This window comes from Mus caroli, chromosome 9 (assembly GCF_900094665.2).
Source record: "Mus caroli chromosome 9, CAROLI_EIJ_v1.1, whole genome shotgun sequence".
Lineage (NCBI taxonomy): Eukaryota > Metazoa > Chordata > Mammalia > Rodentia > Muridae > Mus > Mus caroli.
In genome coordinates this window covers 74444662-74461007 of record NC_034578.1, presented here as the reverse complement: position 1 = coordinate 74461007, position 16346 = coordinate 74444662, and the positions used below count along the sequence as shown (strand labels likewise).

At 45.7% G+C, this 16346-nt stretch overlaps 1 protein-coding gene across 7 annotated transcripts in view; it reads left to right on the top strand.

Annotated features, from left to right (window-relative positions):
• The window catches only part of Lrrc1 (leucine rich repeat containing 1), a 177458-nt gene that overhangs the window by 63480 nt on the left and 97632 nt on the right, over positions 1-16346 (top strand). For all 7 annotated transcript variants that reach the window (XR_002378776.2, XR_002378778.2, XM_021172927.2 and 4 more), the window contains 2 exons: positions 9729-9807; positions 13275-13364. Coding sequence is in view for 5 of the 7 variants with exons in the window: in XM_021172927.2 (XP_021028586.1) it covers positions 9729-9807; positions 13275-13364 (169 nt within the window). In the remaining 2 variants the exon portion in view is untranslated. The remainder of the gene's footprint in view (positions 1-9728; positions 9808-13274; positions 13365-16346) is intronic.

The following is a 16346-nucleotide window of genomic DNA, read 5'->3' as shown; positions in this document are numbered from 1 at the left end:
CTTTGTAGACCAGGCTGGCCTCGAACTCAGAAATCCGCCTGCCTCTGCCTCCCAAGTGCTGGGATTAAAGGCGTGCGCCACCACGCCCGGCTATAAGTAACTTTTAATCAAAGTCATATGTGAATATATGTTTAAACATGACTGGTTTTAGGAGAGAAGTAAGGGAACGGCAGATGGTTACATTTCTCTCCTTCCCGTTATTCCCTGTGAAACCTAGTACTCAATATTGTCTTTCTGAAGCAAGACCTTGTACCTGCAGACACCATTGAGCCAACTCTGTGGGGAAGGAAAAGCTGAGCTGGAATGATTGTTTTGATGTTTGCTGCCAGGATCCTTAGTTGGAACCTTTTCTGAGACAGTGTGCCCTGTATCCTAGGCTGGCCTTGAGTTTGCTGTGTAGCCGGAGCTGACCTTGGGCTCCCAAGTTTCCTGTCCCAGCCTCTCTTGTGCAGAGATTATAGGGGTGTGCCACCACACCCAGCATGACCTTTTTATTTTTTTCTTTCTTCAGGGCAAGTAACATGACTTGTTACAAGACTTACACAAAATAACATTTTTGAAGGGTCCTTGTCCTTCTTCCCTGTACCATATGAGACCCAAGCCTGTCGACCTTTGTGAACCCTGAAATAGATGCCGAGGACTGGGCTCTGTGTACAGGCTGGCTGCCTCCTGGGTGTCTGTAATGCTTGGGATACCATGATAAATGGAAACATTTGAAGAAATTCTGCTTTTAGCTTTTCCCTTTCATTACCAGAAGAACAGCTGTGACAGCACAAGGGAGACTGGGAGAGCGCATTCATATTTAGTCTTGTTTGACAATCCCAGATATTTTTAAACAGGATTGAGTCAGACAGCCTGCAGCACAACATTCAAACCGTCTTAATCAGCAAGCCTGTTTGGCACACAAGGACCTTGTTTTATTCTAGTAGTAAATAATTCTAAATGAATCAATACGATGTACTGGCTGTCCCCAAAGTCACAGTGTTCAGTATGTCACCACAGCCTGCCAGCATCTCCTGAACATGCTTGTTCTCTTTACTGCTGGTTGTTGTGGTCCTGGTGGAGTTTGAATGCTGAGTCTGGCTGAGGCTTAATTCATGGTTTTTGCATAATAATTCTGGGCCATCACAGCCTTGCCTTCCTCCCCGCTTCCACTTAACATTGCCAAGTAGACACATTGCTCACTTTCTGCCCAGAAGTGGTTCTTGTTGTGGCAGCTCATTTCCTTCAGTTCCTGGGATCTTACCGTTCTGCTCCCCTGTGGCTTGGGGGTTCTCATCTCAGCAGCAGCTCTCCACTGATAGCCTTCTCATGTACCATTCTGCTCCCCCAGGCCATCTGCTCACATGTTCCTCTTCTGTCTCTCTCACATAGGTAGGTTCTGATGTTTCTGTGGCCATGCCCTCTGCCCTTGCTATATGACTGCATTCCTGTTGCCTTCTGAGAAAGGGTTTCGCTCTGCTCCTTAGATTTTTTCAATTAAAGTAAAAAAAAAAAACAAAACTAAACACACTGAAGTGTAACTTCCTTCTGACCCTTGGTACGTTTCTCAAACAAAACTTTTTTTTTCTCCTTCCAGTTGCCAGGCTTATATAATGAAGGCTTGGTCTACTCCAGGTTCCCAGACATGGAGATTCAGTGTACTTGTGATTTTTCTTAAACACGATTCTATTTCTATAGACTACGAAGATGCGCTTATATATCTGTCACCAGAAAGACTGGAGAAACAAGCTTAGATTAGAATTCCCACTGAAGCGTCCTGTCCCCCAGGCACTGACAGATACTGCCTTGGCGACGGTTGGCTGCACACCAGGATGGGAGATGATTCTGAGGGATTCTGTATGCGTGAGGGGCTTGGTGGGAAAGTGACCACAGTGGGAGCCTGCCATGGCAGAGCATAAGAGACAGTTCAGATAGGTCACCTCACCTATTCCTTTCCTTTCTCTGACTTTTTGATGTGTACCAAGGAACAATAGGAAGCAGAGGTGGAAAGCAGACCATAGGAGAAAATCAGAATGGAGCAGCAGCCGGGAGCTCCCTGCCTCCAGCTGAAACAGCGCTCAGTACAGTGACTTGGGAACTGAACAGTGCTGCATGTAGAACTCATGCCGAACAGTACTGCATGTAGGACCGGTTTTGTATAGATGGGAGCCCAGAGCTCAGCTCCATAAGCTGTGCAGAGGTCTGGAGCAGGTGAGCTAGCCTTCACCAAAGCCATTCCTGCATCTGCCCTTGATAACGACAATGGCAACAGTGTGTGAGCTGCCGTCTCTAATGGGAAGTGTGACATTAGGAACCACTAGTGCCAGTGGGACTCCATATGTGGAAGGTTCTACCCCTTACTAACCAGCTTTAGGTAAAACACAGACGGACTCAAAGTAATGCCCAGAATTAACATTCAGGTTATGTGTCTGCGGGATGCACGCTAAACAGATGAGCAGTGTATGTAGCTGGTGGTGGTTGTTGTTGTTGCTGCTGCTGCTGCTACTGTTTTATTGGCATTCAACATAGGATTTTCATCTCTTATTTTGGTAAGAAAAAAAAATGTTTGCCGTAATTTAAAAAGACAGATTGTAGCCTGCCAGCCCTGGATATCATTTCAAATTAAACATCAGTCCTGTGTAATTCATTCATTCATTCATTCAGCATCACGATGAGCAACCCTTACCTTGTTCTCCCCATTTTTCTCCTTTAGTCAGCTAGTGAGTGCTGTTTTGGAGCCTGGAGTCTGGCTCTTGTTTTACATTCCTCTTCCTCCTCCTCTGACTCCTCGGCCTTTGTGGTTTAGATTCTCCTTACATCCCTATTAAAGCAACAGTTTATACCTAGAAATTAGCTTACAGCTACACCTTTCTTCCCTCTTTCGTTGCTGTGTGGGCCACGCTCTTAAGTGATGCTTTCTGCTCTTGACCTCGCCTATTCCCTAGTTCCTTTCTTTTCCACCCAGTGGCCCTCCAGGTATTTGTGCTGCATCCTTAAAACAGGAGGCTCACTCACTCTTGCTTCCTCTGATCCCCACTCTCCTCACCCACCCCCATTTCTGCATAAGATGACAACCTGACAGTATTTTGTGTTTCTCTGTGTACACTCCTCTGTCATCTGTAGTTCCTGCAGTGCGTCTTGAGTGCCTCAAATGTGGCTCTGTAGTGTTCAATGGGACCTTTGTGTCTTTCTTGCAGAGGGATTTCACCAAAGCTCTGCTTTTCCAGATGTCAGTGGAGGGGTCTTGGACCATTTATTGGATGCTTCTCTGTTTCTAAGCAGGTCTGCTCCATCTCAGTATTTGTTTCACAGAATAAGTGCCAGTGAGCAATTAATTTATCCACCCAAGTGTAATGTGTCATGATAGACAAAGCGGGCTGTTCACAGTCTTCCACAAAAGCCAGGGCTCCTAGTTCTGAAGCCAGGACTGAAAGCCATGCTTAGAAGGAAAAGGTCACATCGCCTGACTTCCTTGACATCACTAACATAGTGGTGGGCTGGTGCAGTGAACATCAGGAGATGTTTCACCTTGATAATTTTGGGATTTGGTGACTTCTTTATTTCTTATAGGAACATATAAGCTAAGCTTATGCATTGCTTTGGTGTGGGATGGACTAGAATCTCATCCTGTTGATTAAACGTAGATTCCCCGAAGGGCATGGGATGTCCTTTGAAATCATGTCTAAAGTGCTGTATCTGTTGTAAAGGCTCTGTCTGTGCGAGCAGCCTCCAGCAAAAAGTGCCGGAATGGTGGCCTGCCTGCTGTGTGTCAGAGCTCTGCACTGATGTGAGTGTCCTCACACAGGCCACGGAAAGTGTCTTTCTGGTAAACTGCAGATTTGGTGTGTTCCTTCCAAGACAGCTAAAACCCACTTGTCAAAAGCAGTTCAAACTCAGATGATGATAACTTGCAGTAGATCTGAATTAAAGGTTATCTTAACATTCTGCGGAAAAGAGGAATAAAAATAACAAAATCTGATACTTGCAAAAAGCCTGAGAGAGATTTTGTTATTTTTGTTCTTGGACATGTCTAATATGAACTATAAAAAGTAAGATTAAAAAATTTTTTGTCTTACTTTTCCAGTATTGGCAAGTAGAAGTTTTGGGTTATGTAATTTAACGAGTCGATGAAAATCATAACGCTAAGTATTAATTTACTAAGAATATAATATTAAATGTCTCTAACCTTTATATGGGAATACATGTGATTCTGGGTTTAAGTCATTATTGCTTCTCAAATCATTAGAGCAACTGTAAAACTCTTATATTCTTCTTAGAGTGACCTCACTCTTCTTCAGTGTGTTTGTTAACTGTAAGGCAGAGATGTAACTGCTTGTCATAGACAAGGAAACTGTGTGCCGCAAATTAACAGTGGACGGTTAGGCTGAGCCAGTGTCACGGGAGCTTTCTGGTCCCATCTCCAGACCCTCCACTGGCCGTCTGTGCTGTCCTCAAAGTCACTCCTTCCTTACCTCACCTTCAAGCCTGAGCTTGTCCTCTGCCAGTGGCCTCTCTCCTACTCTTGAGCTCTGCTAAGATCCACTGACGGACTGTCACCAGTCACCTGGCTGATGCTATCTTAACAAAGCCGTAACCTGAGGTCAGGGGAACCCCAGGCTTTCAGGAACCGTCTTTAAAAGCACATGGGTGCTCAGCACTCTTTAAGTCACACTCATTCCATTCTTGTCTGAAACCGTTAGCTTAGAGCATAGATGTTTAAAGATCAAGATTGGCATGTGCATGCAGTGGAAAGAAGTCAGGCTTGGCTTTGTATTCCTTCTCCTACTTTGGGTATCCCCCCCAGTTTAACCTGGAGCAGGAATGCCTTCTAACCAGACCTAGTGTAGGCTGCCTTTGTCTGCATGTGCTCAGCTGTGGCCTGTTATCCTGGGATCCCTGAATTCCACACCGTTACTGAGCAGAATTTTTGGAATTCGTGCGATCCATGCTGGCCATCTTTTCAGGCCTCAGTGGTGTTCCTGACCCCCCAGATAGAATGGACACCTGCTCCTTGATCTGTCTGTCTTATAGAATGGAAGTCTGCTTCCTGAGTTATGTATCTTTTCCCCCCTAATTATTTTTCTTGATAGAGCATCAGGCAGTTATAAGGCACCTCTTTTCCCCAGCATTACACAGACCTAGCAGACCCAAAATAGAGACAGGAAGGAACTGTTGGGGTCTGTCCAGGCTGCTGAGTACTTTTCAGGCCAAGGCAGGCCTGTGTCCTACAGCTGTCTAGGTTCCAGAAACAGCAGTGCTAATCCTGTGACAGATTCATGCCTTTTTATTCCCTTTGCCTACTTTTAAATTAGAAGCTATTAACTAACTGTGCAGACACATGTCCCTAATATATGTGCTCTGGTCATATCTACCTTTTGTTTTCTGTTCTCTTTCCTTCTTCCACATCCTTAATTGTCCACCCCACTTCTCACTCCTCTCCCTCACCTCTTTCTTGTTATTACTTTGAGATAGGATTTCATTATGTCTCCCAGATATCCTGGATCTTATTATGTAGCCGAGGCTTACAATCTCCCAGCTGAAGCTTCCCAAGTGCCGGGGTTGCAGGCCAGTCCTGCCATGTTTAGTGAGCACCATGTCTCTTCCATGTTATTTTTTGCACAAAGCCCATGGAAGAAGGACCACCTGTGGCGCTCGTCTTTGTTATACCGCCTTAATTTGCTTATGTGGTCATTAGTTCTACTCATTTTCCTATGAACGGCATAATTTTATCTCTTATGGCAGAATAAATCTGCAACGTGAGTATAGACTACATTTTCTTCACCCATTTATGCATCAGTAGGCATCTAGGCTGGTAATTTGTAATGTAATTTGGCTGTTAGTAAATACAGGAAGATATCTCCACTGTATACTGACTTACATTCCTTTGGGTATATATACTCAAGCACTAGATAGCTGGGTGCTATGGTAGCTCTGTATTTGGTGTTTGGAGGAACCACTCGACTGATTATACAGAGACTGGGCCCATCACATCCCTGTCAGCAGTGTAAAGGAGCCTCCACCCCATCTTCACCAGTAACCTCACCTTTTCTTGATGGGATGGGATGAGATGGGATAAGAGTCGTTTTTGTGTGCTTTTCCCCACACAAAAACTAAGCATGTTAATTAAGCATTGCATTTATTGGAAGTTTGAGCTTCATTTGAAAACTGCCCAGCCCTCCCCCCCCCGCCCCATTTCTTAGTTGGATTATTTGTTGTTTTGTTATTTAATATTTTGATCTTGAGTTCTTTATATATTCTGAATGTTTATCCCCCGTCAGAGTAATAACCGGCAAAGACCCCCTCCTCTGATATTTGGTATTTTGATATTTTGTACTTGTCAAGGCTCTGTACAAGGAACAGAACTCTCAGAATGAGCATCCACTACAAAGGGGGGTTGTTAGATTGGCTTACATTGTTTGAGTTGGAGAGTCCAGCAGTGGTCAGATGTACGCTGGAGAGGCTGAGAACCTGGTGCTTGCTCAGTCCACAAGTCTTTGGTCCGTGTCGCAGCAGGCAGCAACAGGGTAGGTGCATCATTAAATAGGGAGAGGAGGCAAAAGCAGAATGGCTTTTCTTCAGGCCAGTTCATGGCTGGGCTGCTGCCAGAAGTCTCCACTCACCCTGCGAAAGGCCATCCGTCATTATTTAATCCTACAGAACTGCCTCTTCCGACCTGTCCAGAGGTGTGTTTGTTTCTTAATTTATTCTAGACCCAGTGAAGTTGATAATCAAGATGAGCCATCAGAAGTTCACGACTTGCCAGCTTGAGACCTAACTATATCTCCTCCTGTCATGTTTGCTTTCTAAGTGAAAACAGAAACGGCCATGATTCTACCTAACACCATACAACTATCCCGCACAAAACTAAAACACCGTTATTAGCAAAATAGGAGAGAACCCTCCTGGCAATTATGGCACTCATTTCTGTAACTGGTCATACGGCCTTACCTGCTATTTATAGCTACCTTTTTCTAATGATCCTCTGTTTTTCCTTCATTCTCCGCAAGCAGCTCAGCAGGTCTTGCTTGGTTCTTTATCCAGAGGGGTGACTCATGCCTCCATTTCTGTAGGTTATGGGCCATTTATTGTCCCTGCATGGTTTGAATTGTAGCTGCTCACTGACCTTAATCATAGGATATCCTACCACCAAGAGACACCATCACAGATCTCTTCTATTCTGGATGATACCTTTTTGCACTGTGAGGGGAAAACAGTCCAGTTTCTTCCTGAGGGCCTGGATAAATCATCCTTTCTAACACTAACTCATTTCTAGCCTGTTGACTCAAAGGCATCAGAACTGAAAGTAGCCAGGGGAACAGCCTTAGTTTCCAGTTCAGTGGAAGAGTTGTGCCTCCAGCAGGAACATTATCCCCCTCTAGAATCAAACCGTTTGGCCAACAGAGCCTGAGGTCAATGAATAGCTTTGTTAGTGGGTCACCAAAGATGATGGTGGATGAGTGGTACTATCCCCACAACTACCCCTTAATTCCAGGAGCCCTAAATCCTGGCTCGAGGAGAAACAATGCTGTATAATGGATGCTGGTATAGCCTTCAAGGAAACTCTGCCCTAGACCTCCAGGCTATTGCTACCTGTGGCATCATAACTGTGTCTTTCAAAGGCCATTCCAGCATTTTGTCAAGCTAACTGCTTCAGGATACATAAGCTCACTGCCTTACTTCTTTGGCTGTGAAGCGAGTCCTTGGTCAGAAGCAATGCTGCATAGAATACCATGAGGGTGGTAAGTTAGTGGATGGTAATTCTGACAGAAGAACTACATGCGGGAAGGCAAGTCCACACTCAGAACTAGCTGGTATCCTTCTACTTACATATAAAGCCCACTACCAGGTAACTTGGCTCATCACCCCAGGAATGGTGCTCAGTGGGGGCTCAATATTGATCTCTGCAGCTGATGTATTTGATCCACCTTTGTGAGTAGAGGCTTATATTATTAAACCCATGCATAGCTCCCATCCCTGCCGCCAGAGCCATTTTGTCCAGGTGGACATTGGGTAATGACAGGGATAGTCAGGGAAAGAGGCTGGCTGCCGTCCTTAGAGTGGGTCATCCTAGCTACTTGTCATTGTTCTCTTTTGCTGAGGTTAGCCTTCAGCTCAAAATTCACACGTGCTACAAATACCTTCGTGTTCTTTGCTATCCGTCTGCGTGTTTCCTTCTCAGCTGCCTTTCTCACCAATCTTCTACTCGCCAGTTTTCTCACCCTGCATCTTTCAAGGTTCCCACCATTCAACCACAGGGCCACAGCTCACAGGCAACTGTTGACTTGTACATCTGAATGTTTCTTCTTCTGAGCACAGTGGACCATTAGATGCACTTTCCATTATGAAGATCTCCATTCATCACTGTCTTTCAGAGTTGTCCCAGACAGGAGTTGTATGCTGCAGCTGTCCACTTCTAGGTGGTACTGCAGAGATTCACTATGGGGTCCACCAGAGGTGCCCAGTACCAACATTGTCTGCCACTGCCACTTCAATTATGTGGGTCTCCTGGATCATAGAGCCCAGGAAGCAGAAGAGCCCGCTCACAGCAGCAGGGACATGTTGAAGAGTTGCCTTCTGTTCTGGGCCACCACTCAAAGCTAGCATGTTTCCAAGTCCTTGGTATATGGACCAAAGTAACACACAAAATGAGGGATGTGCTGCCTCCAGAATGCAAGGAGGCCTAGTCAATACTGTGATTCTTTTTTGGTGGTAGAAGGGTCAGGAGCAACAATTTTATCTTTCCTCTTAGAAGGGTGTCTCTGTATAACCAATGCCACTGGATCTGTCGCTGAGGCAGAAGGCCCTTATATTTTGATCGGATGTATTGCTTCTCCTTGGATGCACACATGCTTTACCTTTTATAGTCCTTTAAAAGGAAGGATAGGAGTAAAGGAGGAAAGAAAAGTAGTAAGGCTTTCCACTCTCGCAGTGGGGTCACTCCTCAAGCAAACATGGTCTCCCCTTCATTCACGGGGTCCTGGGTCTATAAACTAGCTGAAGCTTGGAAATTTGTTGAGGTGTCATGACTGTCTGTTGCCGTGATTTAAGACAGCTGTTTATTTACTCTACAACTTTTCTGCTTATATAACTCAAGCAGGAGTTTATGCTTCCTATCTCTTCACTTCTGGGAACATCATGATTAATTATCTGGTGCCCCAGGTCTACTGAGTGAGGCTGTTGAGAGCATCACTTTGCTCGTGTTGTCCTTTGGGGCAAGTGCAGAGGTCCAGCACTGCCTCCTGACCCTGGCTGCCCTGGGATCCAGTCGGGCAGCCATGACTCCTGCTGTGGGGTCTGGCATGCAGACAGAAGCAGTGGTGGCTCCTCAGCTGTGCAGCTTGCTCAGGAGTCTGTCTCTCGCAGCAGGAGTGCAGGAAACTCCCGCTGCAAGTGCAGAAGGGCTGGGCTTCTCTGCACCCCCTGTTGTGGAGGGTTAGGTTTTACACTGCCAGACCGCTCCAGCTCCCTCACACTAGACAGTCTTTCAACTCACACACCAACTGACAACATTATCAGTTGGCATCGTTTCATCTGTGTGAGCTAAAACATTGAACCTAGAACCTCCGCTCATTGGGCCTATACATTTTTAAGGTGCTTCCTTAAAGAACATGCTTTCTGAAGAAATGTAGAAAAGTAGTTGTAAGAACAAGCCCGGGGCCATATTTGAATGAGGTAAAGGCGGTTGGGTTTTGTCCCCAAAATGGCGAAATGTTAACAGTGCTGCCGGACTTTGCTTCCTCCCCCAGATATACCTGAAATTCCAGAAAGCATCGCCTTCTGTAAAGCGCTGCAGGTAGCTGACTTCAGCGGAAACCCACTCACCAGGTAACCTCTCTCCCTCACATTCGATTAAGGCTGGCATGCTTGACAGCCAAGCACAGTATGCAGCCAAGTGGTGGGGCACTGTCTCTGCCAAATGACTGATTCTCCAAATGTATGCTCATAAACAATAAACAGCGGGCGGCAAGTAAGCAATGGGGGAAGGTGCACTGTGGTACTGATGGAGTCGCTGAGAAGGAGTGAAAGAGCACATTTCAGAAGCAGCATAAAGAACTGCAGCTTAAGCGATTCTCGGTTGGGCAGGTGAATTGGCTTAGCAGGTAAAGGCACGCGACAGCAAGCCTGGCAGCGGGGAGGGAGAATTCAGTTCCTGGAGCCCACGTAATGGAAGAGAACTGACTCGTGTGGGTTGTTCTTTGACCTCCACACATGGCACACACATGTGCTCTGTGTGTGTGTGTGTGTGTGTGTAGGGGGGGGGTAAAAACTAAAATAAAAATACCTTTCCAATTTGTCTCTTGTCTTACGGGCTAAGGCTAAGACTAGAGAGACTCTAGCATATTTACCCAGAAAGTTGCCTCTCTTCATTGTCTTAGGGCATGTGCCTTTCCACTGACATATCCACAGCACGAAAAGTCTCACTCAGCTGACTTCTAGTAGTCCAGCAATGAGACGTTTATAATCTCAACTCTTTATAAAAGGAGCACTCCCAGAAAAGCTCTCAATGCCACGCTCTCCTCGCCTTTGCAGTGCTGTGGGGTTCCTTAGGCTTAGCATTCTGAGGATGGCTGCCTGCCCCATCTGACTGCTTAAGGCAGTATGCCCTTCCCGGTGTTTTACAGAACACACTGTCTGTGTGTGGCTGAGGGGCATTTTCAAGAGTCCTTGTGGCCCGGTTGAGTTGGGAGTCCACTGACACCTGCCTTCCAGTGTCTGTGTATAAGGGAATGAAGAGGCAGCTCTTAGGTGTGTCTTCTGGAGGTTTCTCTGGACCACTGAGTCCATTTGGAGGATTTATCAAGGCTCTGGATATAGCTGGTCCCTTCTTTGAAACTGGACTGGGTTTATCTCCTTTATTTCAAAATTGAGACTCCTTGAGTACGGAACAATTCCCTATTTAATTTTGTTATACTCATACCTCATTGCCAAGAATTAAATATTTTTTTTACAGTGTTTCTGGTTTTTCTCTTTTGAATTTCAGTGACTGATACTCTTTTCATTTATAACTTAAAAATAATAATCTTTTCTGTTGTAAAACCCTACTACCTTTCTTAACTTGTTCCTGTCCTCAAGCTGTATGTCTCTCTTACTGACACCCAATCCTTCCTTATCCCCAAACCTCCTTGAGTGTCCTGCCCCCAGCCCTCAGGACTCCCCCACCCACGGCTTTGAGAGCCTCCTGGGCGCTCTGTGCTCAGGCAGGTCTACCCCGATTGTCCCCGTCTGCTTAGGTCAGACTGAGCAGTAATGAAGCACTGTTCATTTTTGGGCCCCCTGTACCTGATGAAGTCCCGGCCCCTCCACCGCCCTGCCCTCAGGTCTTCAGAAAGCTCCCCCCCCCCCGGCATTCACAGCTCTGTTGCTGTGTTTTCGTAGTACTTGACATTTACACTGACGTTATCCCTCCGATAAAGAACCCTTCAGAAGTGAGGCGGTGGCATGCATTTCTCTCTCCTTCATTACTGTATCTCCAGCCCAACTGTACTTCTTGGAGGAAGTGCTCAGGCAATGTTCACTGAGCTGAGCGAGCTGAGCTCATCGGCAGCTTACACGGGTTGGTGAGCTGGGAGCACTCTCCTGCAGCTGAGACCTAACCACTCAGTCACTTTAATCGCCTTCTGACTTTCTGTTCTTCTCCTTTCTTATGTCTGCCACCTGTTGCCTCCACAATTGTCTGCCTCAGCTAGAATACACCCAGCTTATTCCTGTTTTTATCCTGGCGCTTATGTGCAGGATTCTTAGAGATAAGCCACTTGAGTTTGGCAGGTGTCCTGATGTAAAGAATTAAGATGTTATCTGTGAGCTGAAGGTAACTTGGTAATTACGTGGCCCACTTAGTTTGTGGCTGAGGAACCCGATCCTCAGCCAGGTGAATGGACCTCTAGACAGCGCAGCTAGAATGGAGCATTGGAACCTCCTCCCCCACCCCGCCTCTTCCTCCCTACCCGAGCTACACTCACACACTACTCAAGTGCTCCTCTTCCTGCTGGCAGCTGGCAGGAAGGCGGACCAGTTGGCTAATGCGTTTTACTTGCTTGGAGAACACTTTAGCTGCTTTTGAGATCATAAAGGGATATATACTTCTGGTAAAAGCCAAGACAGAGCAAGGAAGTTCTGCCTTTTGAGTTGTAAGTAACAGTCCTCAGAAAGCTGCTCCTAATAGCCTAACAGAACGGTCCTGTTCTTGGATACCTGGATTTGGTTTTTGAATTATGGAATAGACCTGTATTAAATGTCAAACATTAATATAGGATTTTTTATGCAAATGAATCTAACAAAGGAAAAGACAAGTATAGTGGTGAAGAGCTCGCTGCTAAAGCCAGAGGTCTGTCCATGCTGGAGGAGTGTGTGTGTGTGTGTGTGTGTGTCTATCTGTCTGTGTGTCTGTTTGTGTATGTTGCATCTTGTTTTAGATGTGATGAGATCCTTTCATCTTTAGTCATGATTTCCCCCCAAAACACAGGTAACTGTAGGAATGTTAAAACTAGAATGTCTTTGTAAAATTTAAATAAATTTTTTTTTTTGGTTTTTGGAGAATTTTTCCTATTTTGTGGAGTCTGAAACATATTAAAAGTACTTTGGGGTATATTATACAGTGAAAGATAAAAGTTATAGAAAATGAGTGACACCTGGAATTTAGAAAGTTAACCAGTAGCAGTTGGCAGGCAGGCCATCAGTGCAGAGTCATCCTTTGCCCTGGGTGGGCGCTACGAGCCATCCTGTGGCTTAAACCCCACAGGCTAGCTAAATTGTCTGCGTTTTCTTTAATCAGTACAGTGTTTTCATCCTTGGCAGGTTTTTGTTTTAGTTTGTTTCTTAGGATTTTCTTCTTCTTTGTCTGAGATGTGGTCTCACTGTGCGGCCTTGGCTGGCCTGGAACTCACAGCGATCTACCTGCCTGTGCCTGTGAATGCTGGGATTGAAGGAGCCTGCCATCCCACCCAGCTGAATTCCCATCAGTTTTGGCTCCAGGGGCAGCATCTTTCTTACAGAACACTCAGCCCTCCAGAGCACCCACTCTGTGTTAGACCCTGCACATCAACCCGCTTTGGGGATTGTGTCTGCATCTCCCTATCAGTAATCATCTACATGGCCTGTCCAGAAAAGGTGGACAGAGCAGTTTGTTATTGCATGTAGGTATAACACACACAGGAAGACAAGGCAAATACTCCATAATAGAAGGCAACCGACGGCGGCTGTTACGGCCGGCACACGGGGTAAGTCTGTATCTAGACTTGGTGTCTGCTGCCTTACTTGTGGAGTTAACGTATCTGTTGTTGTTGTTGTTTTAGGTTGCCCGAGAGCTTCCCTGAACTCCAGAACCTAACGTGTCTTTCTGTAAATGACATCTCGCTGCAGTCTCTGCCAGAGAATATTGGAAAGTAAGTTCTTGCTGGCGCTTGTGAGTGCCAGGGAGGAAGGGACATTGTTTATCAGCCTCACCCACTCTTCTGTTGTCACCTTCAAGAAAGAGCAAAGTCTGTGCTCCCCTGTGTATGGCGCATGTGTGAGGCCAGGGGACAGTGGACTGTGGTGTTCTGCTCTGTCATCTATTACTCTCTTCTCTTGTTCCTTTGAGACGGGGTCTCACTGAGCCATTGCCAGTGACTCTGATCTCCACCCCACATAGCTCTGGGGTTCCAGGCATACCTCTGGCTACAGTCAGTTTCTTACATAAAATCTGGGATCCAGATACCCATTCTTGCTTAGCAAAGTGTGTATTTACCCACTGAACTATTTCACTAGTGCCCAATTGTCCCTAAATCTTAATGGTTATAAACTGTGGTGCTGTTTTTTTGTTTTTTGTTTTGTTTTTTGTTTTGTTTTGTTTTTATTTGTAAGAAATCTGATTTGCTTCAAAGTTTCGTTTTGTTTATATATATGTGTGTGTGTGCGCGCGTGCGTGAGCGCGCGCACGCACACACGGGCCTATGTCTCTGTCTATGCCATGTACTTGTTGAGTGCCCAAGATGGTCAACAAGAGGATGTTGGACTCCCTGGACCTTCTTGAGATAGGCGCTGGGAACTGAATTCTGGACTCCCATTTGCTCTGGAGTTGAAGCCAACACTGGACAAAGGACATCTCATAAAATGAGAAAGTTCCTGTACAACAAAGAAATAATCAGCTATGTGAAGTCGGGGAAACCCTCAGAGTGGGGGGGGGGCAACTGTGCCAGCTGATAGATGATCAGTATCCAGAATATACAAAGAACTCCAACAACAGAGTCAGGAAAATGACCCAGTTAAAAAATAGGCCAGGGATCTGAACAGAACAGAGGGTTCCCTGAGAAGAAATAAGAGCGGCTAAGAAAAACCATGTTCAAACTCCATAAGGAAGAAAAACAGGCAGGGAGTATGACAGTTTGTCAATAGAACCTTAACAAAGACCTTTCCGTAATAGACGAAAATGTAAAAATTGGCATGGTGACCTAACAGATGCCCCTGTCTGTAAATGTTATTTCTAATATAAATGTAAATTAACACCGTGGCTGTATTTCTTTATCCTAGCTAGTTCTCAGTAGCAACACGGAGAAACGGAGATTTATTTTCAAGCTTCACCCCAATACCTGGGCAGTCTGGTGATCTGTCTTAACCCACACACTAATCTGGCTGCCTCCCATCCAAGGTCCCAGTGATGCTTGTATTTGTGGCCTTCCATTCTCCGGGTGAACTTAAAGTACCTTTTCTCTTATCTCCTAGTGGCAGATTTCAGTCTCCCTCCCTCTCTCCCTCACATAGTGGTGGAACGTTTACACAGTGCACAAAAACATAATACCTACACCTGCCTTTCATCTTACAGTCAGGAGGTGAGAGGAACTCCTTGCCTGTTGTTTTGCCACCAAATATAGAGCAAAATGTTTGGCATGATTGAGCATCGCCTATGCTGAGCTCGCATACAGCTGATAAGCATCAGTAGTCCAGTACTCTTTCTTAGGTGTGGAGGACAGTGGAGGTGGGAGCACACATTGTAAAGTTTCTTATTTTTAATAAAATGTTAGCAGGGTGTGGTGGTGCATATCTTTAATGCCAGAGGCAGAAGATCTCTGTGACCACCAGGGCCAACTTGGTCTCTACTTAGTGAGCTTCAGGCCATCTAGGGCTACAAAATAAAACCTGTCATATTTTTTAACATGAATATCAGTGCATAATGTATTGTATTTAAAGCAATAAATGTAAGGACTATAGAGGTACGTTGTAGGTATATGGGGAGCACCCTTTTGTTATAGACTGCTACAGCTCAGCGTGTAGCAGCGGTTCTCCAGGCCTATTTTTCTGGGCTTCCAGTGAGTTCTGTTGAAGTGTTCCCAGATCGCTCTGAGAACCGATGGCCAGTGCTTGGGTGGTTTCTGCTGATCTTCGCGTCAGGTCAGCGTTAGCTTTGAAGAGTCCGAGACAGACATTTTTAGTTAAATCTGGGGACTGAGTTTCAGATAGCCCATGAACCTTTGTATCTTCGTGCGCTACGCAGATTTTGCTGTGGTGTAGGTCTGCGCATGGACCAAGCAGAGAACTCCAAAGCCTTTCATAAAAGTGTACTGTAAAATCCATCCAGTGCCCTCTCTTTAGACCGGCTGAAGTATATTCTTCATGGATGGGTTAGGAGCCCCCTGTTTCTCCTCACCTCATATAGTGGCTGATAGATGTGAGCCTAGTGCCAGACCCTGAGCAGTCACTTCTGTGTTGTAATCACTTTGGTTCTGGGTCTCTACAGAAAAGGTTAGGTGTTGGCTGTTCAGCTGTATGTCCGTAATCAGTTTATGGACCTGCATCAGTGAGACTCCATTAACAGCAGGGACCTTGGCTGGCACCACTCTTCACCTGCTAGGTGAACACACACAGCAGAGCACACAGGATTCATTCCTTCAGCACAGCGAGGCAGGATAGGTTCTGGGCTTATCTTGGAAGCTCTGCTGCCACCATTCAGCCTGCCCCAGTGCAATGCCCTGGACTCCGCGACTATAAAAAGTAGTTATGAAATAACTATGAAAGGTACAGCTTCTAACGAAGAATAAGTTTTGTCTATTAGTATTGCTTAATTTTTTTTTCTGCTGTAAGGACCTATTAAGGAGAAAAGGGGGTTATTTTTAGGGAAAAATATCTGCCAGAGAATGGGAAGCTTTTCTCATTTTAGTACCAGTTCTGACATTTATCACATTTACTTCTCTGCCTTTGTTGCCAGAAAGCTTAGAGCTAATTCCAGTGTAGTGGGAGCAGCTGTGATAACGTTCGTTCTTGCATCGAAGGGAAGTAGGGAATGGGGCAAGGTGTTGATGGCAGCTGCAGCGAGGCATGCGCTACCCAGGTGCATGGGCATGTTCTCCCTCCCCCTCCCCTCCCCCTCCCCTCCCCCTTCCCCTTCCCCC